Here is a 19,256-nt window from a genome sequence, read left to right on the forward strand (position 1 = left end):
ATTTGTGGTTTGCAGTTTTTTTCCCTGATAGATGATGTTGGAGGTGTTTTGCCAAACGTCAGGTTATTTAGTGGAGCTAATTTTAGCAGAGCAGCATCTGCGCTGATACCAAACGCCATGAATCGATCAAAGGCGTCTTTGTTGTTATTCTTAGGGCGGCCGCCGTCTTTGTAGCTGTGGACGACATTTTCAAACGCCCCGTTATCTTGAGCTTCTTCCTGCCGTTAAGTGCACAGTATATGCTCCCTGCAGTTGAAAAGAGAGAGCAGGATGTTCTATTAATAGCATTTTTGTTGGGAGAAAGAGAGAGAGAGAAACCAACTTTCAGTATTGGTTACAAACCTGAAATCTATTTTTTCCTTCAGATGCTGTTTTAGTGGTTTGATTCCTTCACATCTGTAGAATCAGCTGCTGTTCTAGGATAATATACAGGTGTGACTTCGCCCTAGCGCTGCCTTACGGTGATGCTCTAGTGCTGGGCTCTGTCTGTCTCGGATGAGCCTCGTTTTCTCACCTCTTCCATCCACACCTGAGAGCCGGCTTCTTAAAAGGAGCTGCCGTCTGCTATCTTTAGTCCACTTGTAGTTTAACTACAGCTCTGCACTGTGAGCACAAGCACTTGGGGCCTCGGTGCTGTAGCTACATCTCTGCTGTAGTCATTAGTCTTGCTTTGATCCAGCGATGCAGCGCTGCTGAAACCAGGCCAGGCTGTGAGAGGCCCGGCCCGGCCCGCTGCAGGTGTGTGTGTGTGTGTGTGTGTGTGTGTGTGTGTGTGTGTGTGTGTGTGTGTGTGTGTGTGTGTGTGTGTGTGTGTGTGTGTGTGTCTGTGTGTGTCTGTGTGTGTCTGTGTGTGTCTGTGTGTGTCTGTGTGTGTCTGTGTGTGTCTGTGTGTGTGTTGTTTGTCAGGGAGGGTAGCGTGCTGAACGCTCCTACTGGTTCCCACTGTGCCTACAAGCTGGTAATTAGAAGAGGATCACTGTGGGACGCGCTGCCGACCCAGCGGGGCCGCCCTGACACCACACCACACCTGCTGAACGAAGGCTGAACACGCGTCAACACTGCACTGAGTCTTCACAAACATCGAGTTCACGGAGTCACTGAAACTGAGAGGTTGTGGGAAAATGTTGACTTTCACCGGGAGCCTTGGGGGGAAACAGGAGGCGTTGCTGCCCTCTAGAGGTGGTGTGGAAGAAATACCAATACTTTCTCTGACACTTATAAGATTCTTCTAAATACATCCTCACCTTTAGTGGAGCGTGTTGCAGATGAACTATAAACACAGCTGGTTACTTTTAAAACTGACATTCAACTTTAACATTTAGCCTAAAATGTGATGCAATTTTAAAGATTGCTCTATTTTTTCCCCTGTCTTTTATATATTATTATTTAATAATATTATTCTCAATAATCCAACATTGGAGGAAACATTAAAAACACTTGGTCTGACAATGCTTCTGCATCTACATGTATTTAAACATACATGTATGAGGTTACATACATGCAGTCTAGTAATCAATATCATTTCTCTGTTCTTGATCTGAAGCGTGGCGTGCCTCCCTGCTGCTCCCTACATGCTTTAACATCCCGTGAAGCTGTTGCCAAAATGCCAACCAGGAAAAGAATGTCAGCGGCTTTAAATATCCTGCGAGTTAATATTTTATCAACATTTCAGCCCCAAAGCCTCTTTTCATTTTTACATCCCACTCCTAACTGTGCAGCGAGCATGATGGGGGAAGTTCCCATGCCTCCACCGCTGTGCCTATTCACGGCTAGCTCCACTGTTTACGTCCCTCCATGCCATTTGAATGCTTATCAGCTGGAACATGCACATTGTCTTATAGAAAAGATTTTATCTCAGTGATTGCTGCAGTGGAGAAAATTTAATCTGGATCAAATCAGGACAAAAGTGCTTATTAATCAGTTCATTTCAGAGCCATAAATGGAAGTGATCCTGACCATAGCAGTAAAATGACCTCTGTGTGTTTCTAGTGGCAGGTGTGGATTATGAGCAATATCTCACTAAGCTTATTCTTAATGTGCGCTTCAAGAAAGGGCCTCTCGCCTCGAATTAGCTCCATGTGGCAGCTGAACAAGCTGCAGCCGCACCGCAGACACATCCTCATCCCGTAAAGCTGAACGCCTGTATTATGTAAGGAACCGGAGCTGGCGGCGCGCTGACGGAGCGGGGTTCCTGGGTGGAGCTTCCGTGTCAGGTGCAAGCAGATAGTGGAGGAGGTGTAGCAGCTTGCCTCCATTTATTATTCATGTTTGATCAAATAGAGTGATCCGGCAGACGCTGCTGGGACCTGAACAAAGCTCCGTCAACGGCAGAAATCATTCCTGTGTCATCACGGCTTCCCTTCCAAATGCGTGGATGAAATATTTAACACACCAAACCAAATGACGGGCGCTTTGCACGTGATACTCGTGATACTGTGAGTCACTGAATGTGGGTTGTGTCCTGCGCTTCTGTTCTCTACCGGACCCGTACCAGCGTGTGAAAACCGCTGCCATCACTTCTGGAGCCTTAAAGATTCATCAGTGCTCTATTCTCCCGAAGCAGCAGGCCATGCAGCTGCACAATGACAACAGTGTTCCAGTGCATGGGATACCCTGTGTTTAGCCTTGAATACCTGTCAGTCTGTCCCCGGTAACATGGCAGCAGCCGGCGCGTTTCAGCACCTCGGAGACACGCCGGGGTTTCGGATTCCTGCACAAACCAGCACAATGAGGCTGCACAGGCAGGGCAACCAGAGCCCTCGTCACTTTAGAGCAGAAATATTTTATAAGCCAACACGAAGTGCGTTCCCAGTAGTATTGTGTGTGAGGAAGGTGCATGATGGGTATTCTGGGGGTTGGAGGGCTGTGGTCTGATGATGAGGCCTGACATTATCTTACTGTTCTTGCTAATAAATTAAGATAATAAAGCGTAGACTCAATTGATTTGATGTTACATTTCTCCGCATCCATGTAAAAGGCCTCTTTTACCGACTCAAAGGTGAACGCAGCGAGAAAAGTTAGCGTGTGACTTGTGATTTCTGCTCACAGGTGTGAAATACGATGTGAGGGCGCAGCAGCACCGGACGGGTCCAGGACGCGACTAGCAATGAGAAAAATGAGCCTCATGCTGCACAAACAGGGGTTCACTCAGGAGGAGTTGGCCGGACCCGCTTCTCCTCCAGATGAGGATGGTTCCGGTCCAACGGCGAGCCGTGCCACCGTCAGAGCAGGGGGTCGCGTATTCACCCTGCAGAGAAGAAGCTCGTCTCTGCTGTAAAGCTTTGAGGGAACCTACGCTGGCTCTTAAGTTAAGACCGGCTCAGTGGTAGAGGCAGCATGTAGTCCGCCTTTAAAGCCACCCAGGATCGCAGTGTTTACGCTGTGGCTCCATCCTGATCGCTTTATCGCCTCCTTCCAAACCGTGACAGACCCCAGGACTCGTGCCAGATTAGTGCTGGTGTTTTTAATTAGTGAGGAAATAAACAGTCCACGCTGCTCATGTGTGCGGGCGGCTCCCCAGGCTGATCTCATGAGTTGCTTAATCTTCTTAATAGAAGAAGAGTTTCTGGAGTGCACAGTGCAGGCTCAACAGCGAAGGGAAAGGAATTTAATGGCTGAAATGGACCTTGTGGATGTTTGGCAGGTGGTTATGTTACTTCAAAATATGCTTTCATATAAACTCTTCTAGACAGTCATGGCCCGATATTCAGACTGTATGTACCGTACATTATGACCTCACAGCTTCCGTACGGGAACTACAGCTGTTTGTATGGAATACAACATGTTGATGCAAATTGCCGTCATGTCACTGTAGTTAAACATTCACAGCTTCGTGCTATCGTCAAAGGAACTATTAATTCGAAGTTTGACGTCTTAAAATCGCACTCTTGCTGTTTTACCTTCAGGCTTTTTGTTTGTTAGAGTAAGTTGCCACCAAGGAGTCGTTAGTTGTAGCTCATCCCAATAGAAACCTTAAATAAATCATTATTTCCATATTTGATTATTTTTACCTCAAGTTTATGTCTGTGTTTTTAATATGGACTCTAATCCTAAATACACAAACAATCTACTGAGGAACTGTTGCTGCCATCATGCACTGAGTGAAGAAATCAAATAATGAGCCATGTGTAATAGTCAGTGGGGTACACGCGGTTACACGAGTAGAATAACCAGCTACTTTTACAACGCCGATAAAATTACTAGTGTAGAATAACGTGATACTTGACGTGCACTTTATAGACCTGTGGCCTTCAGTGGACGGAGGCATGCTGCATGTTGACCTCCTGACGGGATGTGAAACATGCCAGAGCTGGTCGAAAAGCACAGTTACTGTAGAAAACACATAAAAAATACTGTAAGACGGTTTAATCCCTTGTTTATTTTAGCATTTCCTCCAGTTTAGACGATCAAATGACTGTAGCTCTGCCTCCCAGGCGTCAGTCCGCGTCACGGACATGCTCGACACTAACGTGTAGCGGAGTCGTCAGGGGGAGGGTTCAGAGACACGGAGGGTGGCAGGGTGGGGGGGGGTGCTGTCCCTCTGCCGGGCTGCTGGGACCAGTGGCACTGCAGCAGCTGCTGCTTTAGATCACATTATCACCTGAGCACACTCTCAATGACAAATTCGTGGGAAACAGCTCCTTCTACACTCAGGCTGTCGAGCCTCCCTGTGCTCCACGGGGATGAACTCGCACCACATCCCGAGTGCAAAACATGTTCAGTTTACTGTGAGGTCCCCGAGGCGCCGGCGAGCTCGCGTAATGAGCCCGCTGGAGGCGACAGCGTGATGCATAGCGGAGCGGGGACTGTGAAGTTTGGCGTGACCTTGAGGCCGTGTGGCTGCAGTGGTGCGTCTCACTGCAATGTTACGGGAGCAGGCGGCTCGCGGCTGCAGCAGCAGCAGCCGGCGGGAGCGAGACGAGGGGATGCTGTCTGGTTACAGGCAAATGGCTTCGCTATCGGGTAACACAAGATTCAGCCGTGCTGCCAAATTGGCCGCCCTTCTGAAAAAGTACAATGTTAACTTTTTAAGTTTGTCACTACCCTGGAGGATTCGGTAAGGGGCATCCAGCCTTTCCATAATTTGAATTGAACCTTTAATTATCCTTATCACAAGCCACAGAGCTACTTTGTTAATCTGACAAACCTTTAATTGCTGGAAGGTACAAAGGTGCTGGAGTTGGCAGGGACAGAGATTTCCACTCAAAATGACGGTTTTTACTCTCTCTTAACTCTATCAGCCCTTTCACTCTCATATCGGTGCTTAATGCCTCTATGGAGAAAAAAACCCAGTGGAAAAGGAAAGTATTTATTAACCTTATCTAAACCTTATCTTGTCATTTGAGTCATTTGTGTCATTTGAGTTTCCAAACTGGGAAACTGACGGAAATGTTCGATGGGATTTGGGAGAACAATTGTGTTGGTCATAAACAAGTCACAGTAAACTCAGGTTTTAGGAAGTAACAGCTCATGTCAGCATCCGTCACTAAGGAAAAGCTGAATCCCAGCCAGGCAGATGTGCTCGGCTGCAGGTATTGAGAGCGATGACAAGCACGCTGACGGCGAGTGAATGCAGTATAATCCCCAAGGTGAGGGTGGACAGGATGATCCTGCATGTGGATGCTTACTCCGCAGGAAAGAAAGAGGGGAAACAGTGGGTCCCCCTTTCTCCTCTCCACATCAAACAGTGATTGGCTCCTGCAGAGCAAATCTCCCATCGAGGAACTACCTATAGCGTCTCACTGATCCCGCTGCCGGAGGAGGGAGCAGGGAGAACAAAGCCCGGTGACCCCACATTCAGAACACAGCCAGTCGCCCGTGTGTGTTTGTGCGTATGCTTATGAGAGTGTGTAGGTATCTCAGGTCTCTGGTTTCGCACGGGGTGTTAAATTACCCAGTGGGAGCTTTAATAGAGGTAGAGACTCTCCTGACTGTGAGACTGGACCAAGGAGAGTGTGAAGACAGACGGGGAGCGGAGCTGTCAGGCAGCCCACAGAGGGCACGAGCACTTCTGCAGCGCGGAGACGCTGGTGAGTGGCGCTGGCATCTGCACACATCTGGATTACAATGCTTTGCATGCGTCTGGGATGATGCTGTGCCTGTAATTTGAGGTTAGCATTTGCAGTGCAGCCGTGGTGTCCTTGAATGTTGGTTCAATGTCAGGAAAAAGCAAAGTTAGTTCAGTGGTGAGATGTTGGAAGCTAAAAGTTGCCGTTTAGAAGCAGCTGAAGTGAATCTAACACCGATCTCGTCTCTTCTGTTCAACTGTCCCTTCTCTTTGGTGACAGTGAAACATCAGTACTTATTTTTGCCATAGCTTTGTCATGTTATTGTCATATAATGAGACTGAGTTCTACTGAACTCCCTGGACTTTTGCTTTGTGCTACAGTTTAAGTAGTAACGGAGCCAAGCGAGCGTCTCAGCGCGGCTCCCGGTGTCAAGTGGACAGAGGTTGCAGCTTAAAAGTGCGTGTCAGGATTTGGTTACCTGTCTGAAGCAGACAGCTGAGATGACAAACTGCTGCTAATGAAGTAAATGCGATGCTGGTACAGGATTGCGTTGAATCTATGTAGTCGGTAGATATAAAGTGATATTTTAATAAGCTCGATAAATGTGGTTCGCTTATGACTTTTTTTGCCATCGGAGTCAAAAACAGGTTTTTCCATATGGGATATGAAACCTGTTCAGTTTATAGCAGATCATCAGCAATAATACTATCCATACCCAGTGTAAGCACTTTCCCAGCCAGATTTGCTGAGTTCGTTCTTTGGTTTAGGTCATTGGAGAGAATTGGGTGGAAAAAATAACTGTAGCAGCACAGTATCAGATGGCAGCTCCACTGCTGATACAAACAGGAGCTGACAGAAAAACCTCGTTACCCACAGAACTGTATTGCACCATCTAACAAAATCCAACACAACTTAGCTGTTCTTGGTTGCACACAGGTCTGAACCGAGGCGCAGCGAGCAGCAGACTGAATGACGAGGGGGGCGCCCGGACGGGATCTCCAGTTTGGCGCTGCCGGCGGAGGCTGCTGCAAGCGGGCGGGTAGTCGGAGCCGTGGGAACTGACAGAACGGGCCATGGAGGTGCCCCTCGTCAACTTTGAGAACATGGATGATGTCGGCATCAACCTGGGCGACCCCAGCGATTCCGGGTACCCGACCTCGCCCACCTCCGAGGCGCCGGATCAGAACCTCCTGATGCACCACCTGACCTCCCCCAACCAGTCGCCGCACAGAGGACGCCGCGGGCACCAGGCCGGCCAGGAGGGGCTGTCGCCATCCACCCCCGTGACTCTCACCATGAAGGCCAACTCCAGCAGTGGCAGTTTGATCTCCAACCTGAAGCTCCTGATCAACAGCGAATCTCCCACCGACAGCGTCTTCAGCAAAATGGCCAAGGACTGCTATGACAACGAAGATCTGTTCGAAAAGCACTACGTGGAGGAAAAAGACGAAAAAGTCGTCATCAATATTTCAGGCCTGATGTTCGAGACCCAGCTCAGCACCCTGAACAAGTTCCCGGAGACGCTGCTTGGTGACCCCGTGAAGAGGATACGCTACTTCGACCCAATGAGGAATGAGTACTTCTTCGACAGGAACCGTCCGTCCTTTGATGGGATTCTGTACTACTACCAGTCCGGGGGCAGGATCCGCCGACCAGCCAATGTTCCCTTAGATGTCTTTGCTAACGAAATCGTCTTCTATGAGTTAGGCCACGAGGCCATTGAGCAGTTCCGTGAAGATGAAGGATTTATCAAGGAGCCGGAGGTCCTGTTGCCCACCAACGAACTCCAGCGACAGTTCTGGCTCCTGTTCGAATACCCCGAGAGCTCCAGCGCAGCCAAGTCTGTAGCGCTGGTCTCCGTGTTGGTCATCGTCATCTCCATCTTCATCTTCTGCCTGGAGACGCTGCCGGAGTTCAGGGACGACAGTGACCTCCTCACGGGTTTGCCGCAAACAGTCAACGGCTCTCAAGACGGCTCCGCCTCTCACCGCGGCACCAAAGACGCCATGGATTACCTCACAGACCCCTTTTTCATAGTGGAGACTATTTGCATCATTTGGTTCTGCTTCGAGGTCGGCGTCCGCTTCGTGGTGTGCCCGAGCAAAAGTGAGTTCTTCAACAACATCATGAATGTCATCGACATAGTCTCTATAATTCCCTACTTCGTGACCCTGGGCACAGAGCTGGCAACAACCCCCGACGAGGATGTGACGTCTGGTCAGAACATGTCATTGGCAATACTGAGAATAATTCGTCTAGTGAGAGTTTTCAGAATCTTTAAGCTCTCTCGACACTCAAAAGGCCTCCAGATCCTGGGTCAGACCTTAAAGGCCAGCATGAGGGAGCTGGGGCTGCTCATCTTTTTCCTCTTCATAGGAGTCATCCTGTTCTCCAGTGCCATCTACTTTGCAGAAGTGGATGAGCCTCAGACGCAGTTTGTGAGCATCCCCGATGGCTTCTGGTGGGCTGTGGTGACCATGACAACGGTGGGATACGGGGACATGTGTCCGATCACCATGGGAGGCAAGATGGTGGGCACCCTCTGCGCCATCGCTGGCGTCCTGACCATCGCTCTGCCCGTCCCGGTCATCGTCTCCAACTTCAACTACTTTTACCACAGAGAGACGGAGCAGGAGGAGAAACAGATGATCGACGCGGCGACGGAGGCGGCCCAGAAAATGTCAGCCGCTAACAAGTACGGGAGCACGTCTTCCCTGAACAAAAGTAACGGGACGTGGCAGAATGAGAAGAACGGCATGCACTGATGCAAAGCGAAGTGGCTGATTCAAATCCAGCACCGCTGCTCGCTGAGCTGGAACGCCGGGTCTTCACCTTTTCTACTCCAAACACGGCAGCGGTTGTGAATAACATCCCATAATGAACAGGCAAAGTGTGGCGAGACAGACATGGGTTACACGAGTTGTCTGTCTGCCTGTGGACGTGGGAAAGGGCAATTAACATAGCATTTATCTGGAGGGGCATCATTATCTGTAACCTGAAGAAAACAGCCACGGCTCATTTGTGGACGATGTTTCGTCTCCTTCCAGCTTCAGATCAGTAACTTCATCCAAAATAAACACTGCGTTGAAGCTGGAAGTAACTGTACCCGCAGCTCACGTTACATCACGGTTCAATGTTAGTCCACACTTTCTTTCATATTCAGCAAAATCCAGCTGCAGCGGGAGCTGATGTGAGCTTCAAGGACGCGCAGACGCGCCGTGTGTGAAGCGGGAGGACGATCAGCGCCCACATCGCCTCATCAGCAAATCTATATCTGTGAATGCTTAGCTGGCAGCGCCTCCACACACGCCGGCACAACAATAGGCCCCTAATGGACGGCTGCACGTTAGCATGGCTGCTATTAATCTTGTAGATAAGGTCGAGTGCGAAGTATAAATCAAACTATTCGCTGCTGTATCACATGCAGCGCTTGCATGCGGCTGATTTACACTTAATTCATCAACGTCCTTCGCATCTCTTTTTTTTTTTTTTAACCAAAACATGCAAAATAATCCTTCCTACATGTTTATAATGTGAATTTACTCACAAACATATCACTTCATTGCACTGAGCGAGGGAAGACAAAGACAAACTGATGAAAACGTTTCTCTATTTACTGTAGAGGTTGTTTTTTTTTAATTGCATGGCATTTTGTGCCCAAACGAGTTTTAACTCTTATTAACTGAATGTTTGACACAATGACTGTATTTAACATAGCATCTTAGTCATGATTAGGCGATTGTATGTATGTTCCATGATACTGATGATGGAGCTGATGAATCAGTTCTATCTGTGCATGCTGCATTTCAGGCCTGCAAATGTAGATTATGATGCATAAATACAGTGGATGCAGCTATAACTCAATGTGTCCAATGAAAGCAGCAAAAAAGGACTTATGACTTGTGGACAAAGCAATAAGTGAATGAAATGCAATAAGGTGACGTGGTCACACTGGTCCTCAGCACTTTACTTCATATGTGAGCATCGTTACTGTATGTGTCAACCTTTTACAGAACGGTGTCATAATGCGCTGTTTTATTTATCCTGTAAAGAGTGCCTTTCATTAAACGTGTACCCGCCCTGTGTGATGGTTCGACCTCCGTGACCTTTGTGACTAGATTCAAACTTCCCTCTCTGCACGTGCTCCGCGGCGGCTGAAGGAGGTGTGAGTGTCAGACCGAGGCTCCAGGGACGCGTCCTCATTATCGCCTCCTGTTAGCTGTTATTAACGCGCTCTCGCTGCTGGTGCTGATGGCGTGACGGCGTCCCTCTCCCACGGCCGCGCGGCATCTGCTTATTTATATCTGGCGTCGACGGCCGACCGGAGGAGCAGACGTTTCTCGCCGCGTGTTCTGTAACGGGCCTGTTGTCAAACACAGAGCCGAGGTGACGGAGCCCGCTAAAAGTATGTGGGAGGAACGTGGAGGGTGACCGACGGATGGAGACTTGACACATGGGGAGGTGCTGTGAGCGGAGGACGTGAAGCTCTCTCATCGCGTTACTTCCTGCTTTAATTGTGTGCCGCCGTTTCCGCGGCCTCGTCGGTTCTGCTTCTGGTGCCTGTAGTTGGAGTGGAGGTGGGCGCGTCCCCCTCCTGCGCTGATCGCTGATCTCGAAGCCATATCCCAAAGATGAAAGCCGATAGCATCCAACAGACAGGTGGCTCCGGCAAGGTCAAGCCAACGCGGGTGTCTCATTTATAATTCATCGGGTGTTCCACGAAGAGATCGGATCCATCCTGCCTTTGATAGAGGTTCGCCCCAGGAAATCCACTCAAAGACCAGCAGACGGTTCCGACACCGAGACCCGGCGACTGAACGGCACCCGTTTCTACGGCTAAAAATACCCCTTTGCACGACTGTGCCCTGCCGTCACTCGCTCGGTGACAGGCTGCGGTGCGTTGCTGGGGGGGAGGGGGGGACAATGGACAGGTCTCACACCAGAGCTGCAGCGAGTCTCGTGTGGGTGGATTGCGTTACTGTTGGGTCAGCAGACACATTATAGGCCAGTTTCAGGGCTGCGCTGGGGTTTGACCTCCAGAGGGCAAGGTCCCGGGCCGAGGCAGGGGAGCCGTGTGGTCGGATGAAGCCTCCCGGGCTCCGGTTACCGCCGCTGGCGCTGGACTACGGTGACCTTGCTCGGACATTTTGGATCAAAGTGGGGACACGCTGCTTTTTAGGAGCGCGGCTGGCGTTAATACTGGGGTTCGATATCCATTAAGGTTCTGCTGTGCTCACCTGCATCATCACTTGGGCCATCGATTCCGTGACCTGACTTTGCTGACGAACAACATCCAGACATGGGGTTTGCATTACTTTTATAAGTACTACAGGGCAAATGTGAATGAAGTAAAAAAAAACAGGTTACAGAAACAGCTGTTTAAAGAAATGTATATATTTACTCTATGACCTTGAAAGCATGTGTTTTGTTTTTTTTACAGAAAACACATGATCCAAAATTTCCCTCATAAACATGTAAACATACTTCTCACCATTCAGGTTTAAAAAGTCCCACCAGCAGTTACATAATGTCTAGTTTTATTACCTCAGTGCTGCAGCACATAACATAAAATTATTACACATTAACTCAACTTTATTCACCTTGTTTACAAAGCTCCCTGTGATCCTGACGGTTTGTGAGACAACCTTTGTTCCCGACATGTTAAATGATTCAAACAACAATGGGATTTACTGTAACTTAAACAAATACACAAATAGCAGCTACAGGTTACACTGTAAACACATGAGTGTGACGCACGCTTCACTGCTGTGGCTCTGTGCTCTGTCTGCATGCAGGTTGTTCCCATCAGTCACGTGAGTTCGGAGGAAGGACCCGGTCAGAGGACGGGCTAATGACGGAGGGAGATAAGGTTGATGACCGTGACTGCTGACTGTGTCGGCCCTGGAGGTCAGAGCCCGGACCTTGTGGGACGGAACGTGAGTCTCGCATTTGTCCTGCTTAACACCCATGAAAAATGAAGAAGGTGAGCAAAAGTACCTCCTGGGATCAGACGGTAAAAACCCGATGCCTCCAGAGGCTTACGGGCACCTTTCACGTCCAAGGCCGGCAGCAATCAAAGTGCAGTGATACAGTGACAGAACTGGGTGCCGCGACACTGATGAACAAACACGGCTGTATATCGATTATTAAAATGTAACATTTGTCATGAAATTACACAACCTGACTCTCAAATTGTGGCTTTGACTTTAATTCTTCCTTCGTATGCTTTTGTTGCTGATTTACACTTTCCTGTCAGCGCTCAGAGCAAATAATCTGTAGGCAATTGTGTTTGAACTTAAATTACTGCTGTTATTCTCCACCACTGCCTACATGGAACCTACTGTAAGCGATACTGTATAATGTGCAGCCACAGGCGGCTGGTGTCGCCCAGCGCTCAGTGGGACCCCTAGCGGCGCTATGTGGGTACTACACACAGAGAACTCTGCCAGAGGCTCATACGGATTGTACACGGCTGCAGCAGCGTCCTGCGTGTAAACAGGCCTGTAACAGGTCCATTTGACTGAACCAGCACCGGGTCAGACGCTGCTGTGGTGATGACATTGGAGGATTGCTTTAGGTTGCAAGAATGTTTCCAGGAAGCGCATCTATGAGACATTACTCATACACAACCAGCCATGAAACCTGATAGCTGTCGGGGAAATTGCTGCTGTAAATGAATAGCTGTTGTTTTTCTCGGAGCCGTTTCCTGAAAGCCTTTGACTGTCTGCGCGTATGTTATCTGAATGCAGGGTGTGGCAATTTCAAAATCTAGGGCATCCTTCGATGTGTAATCAAATTCGGTGAAGGTTACTGTAAATCGAGCAAAAAATTACACTAATTTCCTGGATAGAATTAAATCTACATGCCTGAATGAAAACAATAAACCAAAAGAATAAGTGTTTGTTTGTGTTTTTTCTCATTTAAAGAACTTTAACCAGCATTAACCAGTACAGCACCCCGCCTTATCACCGCACTATTACATCCCTGTACACAGTAGAAATATACATATACTGTGCTAAATATACTCTCGTGCGTACAGTCACGAGACTAACGCAGACGGTAAACTAAAGCAGGCGCGTAACTCTGCGTTTCTGCGGAACGGCGCGGTCTGATAGGAAGCGCTTCTTCGCGCACTTCCTCGTGCAACGTGTCCGGGTCCAACCCACCGAACTGCCGCGCCGAAACCGTAAACAGCCCGCGCTGACGTAGTCGCACCTCGTCAGGTGACGCTTGGGCCCTGCGACGCCTGCGCACCTGGGTGGATCCCCGAGCAGGTACTGCACGCGCACTTATCGCCGGCCACAGATAAACCGCACGAGCCGGACGCGGCGACGACGACAAGTGGTGCACGATCCGAGTGGGAGGAAGAGCCGAGGTGAGTCCTCAGACCCAGACGGAGCCTGGAGGTTTAATGACTGCACAGCCTTTAGTTGTACTTCCTATTCCTGGTCGTCTCAGTAAGTTTACTGTAAATGTCACAGCTTTCTATCCGTTATTACAGGACACAGCATTATAAGAGCTTTAGTTGAGCCATAATTAGCACAATAATCAACTAACTGTTTCACCCGCTGTATATGTGATGGTGTTTTGGTCTTTTTGTAGCCATCCTACCATGGAAACCAAGCCAGAGAGACACTCCATGATCAACGGCCCGTTGATTTCCGTGCCTCACAGAGACACAATCCGTCTGCTGGAGGTTTACGTCAAGCGCAGCATCAGCTTAAATGACGGGAACCTGATAGAGAAGAGAAAGGAGAGGAAGGAAAAGTGGGTGACCAAGAAGCACCGCAGGCATTCCAGTGACCCCTCGCTTCACCTGGACGACCAGTTAAACGACGAGGAGGCCAGCACGGTGGTGGAGCCCCTCCCGGTCCGGTCTGGTCCGCTTCCCAGCGAGGTGTCCTCCGCGAAGCCCGGCAAAAAGTCCAAGAAGACCAAGAAGCCCTCGTTTTGGAAAGGTCTGTTCAGCATCTTCAGCCGGAAGAGCAACGAGGACAAAGACGACGAGCCGGACAGCGGCCCGGAGGCGCCCGACGCCTTCGAGGACGACAACGTGTCCACTGCTCCGACCAACTGCCTGCCGACACCCACCATCACGTTACAGAAGAAGAAGTCGTTGAGGAGAAAGTCCAGCAGAAGGAGGGCCTCCAAAAAACACCGCTCTCTGATTAAACCAAATAAACTGAGTCAAGACCACAACTTGGCCGACATCACTGGAGTGGAAGGTGGGTCTGGGCAGGAAGCATCACCCTCGGCGTAGTAATGTTAAATATATACACATGTCAAGGTGTATTTTTTCTGGCATCAAAATGAAAAGAATGCATCATGTTCCTGTCGTTGGTGCTTTTACACATAAATGTGTCTTCTTGCAGCTGTGGAACCTACGTATTCTTACTACGAGAAGGTGTCAGAGGAACTGGAAAAAATAGTCCACGAAGTTAAAGTCAAAGAGGAAGTTCGACCTCTTTTAGATGGTAAAAGCCTATTGTTTTGTGTTGATACAGTAACATTCTGCTAAAATACCTTCAGTCGACCATTTTAACTGCATTTGAAAAATGTGTTTATTGTCAATGGCCTTATTTCCCTTTCACTTCTGTTTCATTCTCAGAGGAATTAATGAACAGGATCCTTGCTCTGACGAAGGAGGAGAGCGATGCCATAGACGACAAGGTTGGTTCACTGCTGTTTGGGAAATAATAACAGGGTTCAAAGTGCACAATGGTTCCTAATCAGATCAGATTGAGAATATGTCTGATGAGTTTTTAACAGCCAGGTTGTCAAAGCCGCTTTAGCAAAAGCACAAAGAGTTACCCATTAAAACGACCATAAAGTCTGCGAATCTGCTCTCTGCTTCCTGAAAACACTTTGACAGAAGAAGCCTAGAAACCAGTGACGACAGCACAGATAACAGAGGCGATAAAAGCAAGAGACAGTCAGGTGTAGAACAGTGCTATGCAAAACATGGTGTTGAGGCATGTGGTTTCACTTTATTATGGATAAATGTCCAGTGTACAATGGACAAGTACCCATTATTTTGTGTTTAAGCCATTTATTAGTGTTGCTTTACTCATAATAATGGATAATGTTTATTGTGCTGACACTTTTTCTTATTTTTGCAGCTCAAAGATAATTCCACCCTGAACAACTTCTTCCAGGGCATGTCGTACACCTCCTTCCAGCGCTTGGCTGACGCCTACCTGGAGAAGGAAGCGCCGCCGACCACCGAGCCTCTCACCGTCTTACCAACAGCACCCGAGCTGGTCAAACTGGCATTCACGCTGGACTTCACGGCCAGGATCGCCGGGCTCTCCAGGCAGAATCTGAGTCACATCACGTGTCTGGGGAACCGCTACCTGCAGGACAGATTCGAGTACAAACAGGTGAGCATCATCATATGAAACAGATGGGAACGCTGAGTATTAAAGAAACGTACGGGGCTCAGAGGGATTCAGCTTTTTCATGTTCTGTTGTCTCATGATGGTGCTTGATTTGCAACCCCCTCTGTTGTCTCACAGGCGTGCACGGATCATCCCTGGTCCGACTGCGATGACTGAAAAACTGTGCAGAATCAGAAACACTGGTGCAATAATAGGTGTCAAGTCTTGGTCCAATATCACAGATGAGGTTAAAAACATGTTGCAAGCAAAGGTCCCCTTTTGGGTATTTTTAGAATAGAGAACTGCCCTGATGGTAGACCCGTTTTATTTTCACTTTTGCATTAGATCACTTGTGTAGTAGTTCAACATGATGTGAAAAATGAGCACTTGGCAGATCTGGGTGTGTTGAAATGTGGGACGAAACAGAGACACTAAAAATGTCAAGACCATCACTGTAATAACTTTTAATTATTCCAAAGGACCTCGCAATCATTTCTTAAACTTAAGATAATAAGCTAAACAAATATGAACTAAGCTGTGACCTAATTGTTGTTATGAATGCTGGCATTCATATTATAGAATGAAATAAAAGATATTTTTTATAATTCTGAGTTTTGATGTTTAGTCATTTTAAACCATAAACAACAAAAAACTACCTACACTGATACTAAATATTAATTTCAGCTCCACAGTTGATATTGAACCGGTCGCTCTCGGATTTTCAGCAATATACATGTTAGTGTTTATAAAACAAATGGATAAAGACAAGGCAGAGTTCATTCACCTGGACTTTTTCTACAGTATAAACCTAGATTCATACATCACTAAGCATCTAAATGTCCCGGTCTTAAAGGTTAGTGAAGCAGTCCTCCGGTAGATAAGAGCTCGGCACAAACAGATAAGAGCTAACAGCAAGACCTTGGTTGGGCCACACCTTGGCCGCCTTGTTACTGAGTTCATCTGAACTGTGGAGAATAATAGCCTGCAGCCAACGCTGGGATGTGTACAAACTTGCAGGACTAGTGAAACGAGCATGCCACCGTGAAATGTTTAACATTTTTAGTTTTCTTCAACTGCTTCATACAGTATATGATCGATAGGTTCCTAGGCTTTGACCACATTGTTGGCAGCTTGCAGTATTGTATATAGTAGACTCAGAATAAGGCGCTGGGTAATTATGAGATGAATTGTGACAGCTGTCACCTCTGTGTTTGCATCGTGCGGTGATGGCTCTCACCTGTAAAACAGGTTTCCCCCGCAGGCAGAAAAAAGCAAGGGGCACCTAAATACTTCAGAGCCAATAGACTCATGGGGAATTTTAGACAACCGTGCCTCACTTGAACCGGAAAAAACAGGCATGTATGGAACACATTCATCTTAGATGTGTAATAAGTGATGTCTGAAGCTCTGTGATCAATTGCTAAACAAGTGATAGTACTTAAGGCCACAGGAAGAATAACCATCATTGTTTTTTTTCCAGGATTACGAACAATACGTGCGTAGCACTGTTCAGTATACATGGAAGCTGCTATGAAACCAATGCAGAGTAGAACTGAAAACACAGAAGGGTGGTTACAGATGATTCACAGCTCATTTATAGCTTTGGAAGCTGCAGTTCTAGCTGAGACAGAGCCAATAAAACTTTAGTATTATGAGCTTTTGTCACAGCTGAGTCGTGGCTCATAGCAGGTAAGACACTGGAGTAAGTAACATTAATGTCAAAAGGAAAAAATGGAATTTCCTAATGCCCATTATTAAACAGTAGTAATGCAACAGTCTGTTGACAGTGATTACCTGTGCAATCAAAACACTAATCAAAAGCAATATTCGAAATGACAAAAATGCAACAATTTCTGTAAACCTTTTACATTTTTATTGCTTTTTAAACACAGAGAACACGGATTAATCAAAGAGCCCAAAGCCCATGTCTTCATCGGACTCCTCGGATTCCTCCTTCTTCTCTTCTTTTTTCTCTTCCGCTAAAAAAAAAAAAGACAAAGACACAAGTCAAGACTACGAGACCGAATGACTTTCAAATACAGAATCAATAAAACTGATCTTAGGTGTCAGTAAGAATCATCATGAAGGGTAAATACACACCAGCAGCAGGCGCAGCTCCAGCCCCAGCGGCCCCAGTGGCAGCGGCAGCAGCAGGGGCCGCTACAGCTCCACCGGCTGGAACGGAGGCTAACTTAGACAGGCCTGTAGAAAAAAGAGACAAGTAGGCATTTTTAAACATCTTCCATTACAGCAACTCTTTATTTCTGTTTCATTTACCACCTTTACCTGAGTTCATGACTTCGTTGATGTCTTTCCCATTTAGTTCACTTATGACCTAAAAAGAAATGCCACATTTAATGTTTACCAAGCAGCATTTGCAATGGGAAACAAACTCTTGAAGTTGCCAACCGTTAAACACCTTGTTCAAGCGCTCGTCATCGGCCTCAATTCCCACACTGCCCAAAATGGCCTTGATGTCCTTTGCAGAGGGGCTGGTGTTTCCACCAAGCACAGCCAGGAGGTAAGCGGCCACGTAACGCATTCTGCCATGAGACAATAAGAAAAGAAGAAAGTCTTTATTGGTCATTATCCCATCGGTTCACAATGAAACTGGTTCTGCATTTGACCCATCCTTGGGGGAGCAGTGGGCTGCCCTGCAAGGTGCCCAGGGAGCTAGTGCGAAGTGTCTTACTCAAGGACACACCTGGTGGGTTTAAACCTGCACCTCCTGCTTCCCAGGCCAATGCTCTACCCACAGCAGTGTAAAAACAGACCTGGCAAAGCAAAAGTAGGACTCTGCATCTCTCAACTTGTCTGTTAAGCTGGTCAGTGACTTAAGTGCCTGCTTAGAAACCACCCACTACCCCTCAACTTTAAAACTGTTGATTTGAACATCTTATATTCTGTAGTTTGATTTTTGGGGATTTCTCACAATTAACAGCAAATACTGATAAACTAATAAATTACTCTTTTTTTCAACCTTAATATGTGTTATATAGAGATTCTGAATTGGGAATTTAACCATCTTGCATTACTGTAATAAGCTAAATATGCTATACTTGGTCTGGATGTAGATCACATGTTTTTCATTTATTGACCACTAGGCGGCCACCGCATGGTAGCATCATTAATTAGGTTATCTTTTATCAGAACATACTGTACATATGTGTAGTAAACACTGAACCAACGTTTTAAGCCTGGTAGATCGTTACAGACTCAGTGGTATAGATGTGTCACAGCATCCTTACAACTTCACAGACGCTTGGCAGGGCGGACATTGACGTTAGCTTTAGCCAGGGTTAGCCTCAGTGTGAGCGCCTCGTGTATTAGGGAAAGCTAACATTGGCTTTGATTGTGAATTCTTGTAAAATGAAATCGAGCTCGGACAGAAACATAAAAGGGCACGTTAAGCTGCTACCCAGCGTGACCGAAGCTCTTGAGGCAGGTTCACCATGTTTGCCGGGGCCTGTTATTCAGAGCATGTGCTAGCATGGCTGTAACTGACGGCTAACAGAAGCAACATGGCGTACAGTGAGTCTGTTCTAGTTTATGACGCTACACTAAATATGTAACACACAGTAACACGTCTTTCAGTCTTTGAAATCAGTCGTAGACGATAGGAGGTTCTAGGGATGGTAGCAAAAAAAAGTTAAAACCGTCACTTACTTTAAGTCTAAAGAGACACGAAACGTCGGTCACGCTAGGAAATCCGGGAGGGAGAGGGGGCGGTACCGAAATTGTAGAAGATTAACCTGCTGTCATGTCATTGGCTCGTTCCGACGTCAGTCATTAACGTCACATTTCCAGTATAAATACACTTTGAGTTACACCTTTTATCTAGCATTAAACTGTTATACGTTTCCTGCAGCTG

General features: G+C 47.4%; 3 protein-coding genes across 6 annotated transcripts in view; 2 read left to right on the plus strand and 1 right to left on the minus strand.

Moving 5' to 3' along the window:
• LOC114855118 (potassium voltage-gated channel subfamily A member 10) overlaps nucleotides 1–10,093 on the plus strand; it is a 48,260-nt gene extending 38,167 nt beyond the window's left edge. For 2 of the 3 annotated variants that reach the window (XM_029149947.3, XM_055508948.1), the window contains exon 2: nucleotides 6,945–10,093. In XM_029149947.3, coding sequence (XP_029005780.1) covers nucleotides 7,082–8,773 — 1,692 coding nt within the window. In that variant the 5' untranslated portion in view covers nucleotides 6,945–7,081 and the 3' untranslated portion in view covers nucleotides 8,774–10,093. Of the gene's footprint in view, nucleotides 1–5,351; nucleotides 6,030–6,944 lie in introns of those variants that run through there. The other variant, XM_029149946.3, reaches the window with a different exon arrangement.
• A 3,053-nt stretch (nucleotides 10,094–13,146) lies between these two features.
• Nucleotides 13,147–15,990, plus strand: LOC114856126 (uncharacterized). 2 transcript variants are annotated; one of them, XM_029151816.3, is made up of 6 exons: nucleotides 13,147–13,465; nucleotides 13,611–14,233; nucleotides 14,381–14,482; nucleotides 14,617–14,678; nucleotides 15,128–15,388; nucleotides 15,524–15,990. In XM_029151816.3, exons 2-6 carry the CDS (start codon nucleotides 13,621–13,623, stop codon nucleotides 15,560–15,562), a joined length of 1,077 nt encoding a protein of 358 aa, XP_029007649.1. In that variant the 5' UTR covers nucleotides 13,147–13,465; nucleotides 13,611–13,620; the 3' UTR covers nucleotides 15,563–15,990. The 2 variants fall into 2 exon arrangements, with proteins under 2 accessions (XP_029007649.1, XP_029007648.1); XM_029151815.3 differs by having other exon boundaries at nucleotides 13,150–13,383.
• A 1,245-nt stretch (nucleotides 15,991–17,235) lies between these two features.
• Nucleotides 17,236–19,194, minus strand: rplp2 (ribosomal protein, large P2). Its single transcript, XM_029151817.3, has 5 exons — nucleotides 19,052–19,194; nucleotides 17,805–17,928; nucleotides 17,672–17,720; nucleotides 17,486–17,587; nucleotides 17,236–17,364 (listed from the first exon to the last, which is right to left on the minus strand). Exons 2-5 carry the CDS (start codon nucleotides 17,925–17,927, stop codon nucleotides 17,288–17,290), a joined length of 351 nt encoding a protein of 116 aa, XP_029007650.1. The 5' UTR covers nucleotide 17,928; nucleotides 19,052–19,194; the 3' UTR covers nucleotides 17,236–17,287.
• Nucleotides 19,195–19,256: the final 62 nt, after the last annotated feature.

This window comes from Betta splendens, chromosome 5 (genome assembly GCF_900634795.4).
Source record: "Betta splendens chromosome 5, fBetSpl5.4, whole genome shotgun sequence".
Classification (NCBI taxonomy): Eukaryota; Metazoa; Chordata; class Actinopteri; order Anabantiformes; family Osphronemidae; genus Betta; species Betta splendens.

Bases quoted from the DNA above. Each gene is read 5' to 3' on its own strand.
- LOC114856126 (XM_029151816.3), top strand. From the start codon at position 13,621: ATGGAAACCAAGCCAGAGAGACACTCCATGATCAACGGCCCGTTGATT. The intron at 14,234-14,380 runs GTGGGTCTGGGC...GTCTTCTTGCAG, and splicing joins CGACATCACTGGAGTGGAAG to CTGTGGAACCTACGTATTCT. The intron at 14,679-15,127 runs GTTGGTTCACTG...TTATTTTTGCAG, and splicing joins GCGATGCCATAGACGACAAG to CTCAAAGATAATTCCACCCT.
- rplp2 (XM_029151817.3), bottom strand. From the start codon at position 17,927: ATGCGTTACGTGGCCGCTTACCTCCTGGCTGTGCTTGGTGGAAACACC. The intron at 17,721-17,804 runs GTGTTTAACGGT...ATTTCTTTTTAG, and splicing joins ATGACGAGCGCTTGAACAAG to GTCATAAGTGAACTAAATGG. The intron at 17,365-17,485 runs GTGTGTATTTAC...TTTTTTTTTTAG, and splicing joins TGGAGCTGCGCCTGCTGCTG to CGGAAGAGAAAAAAGAAGAG.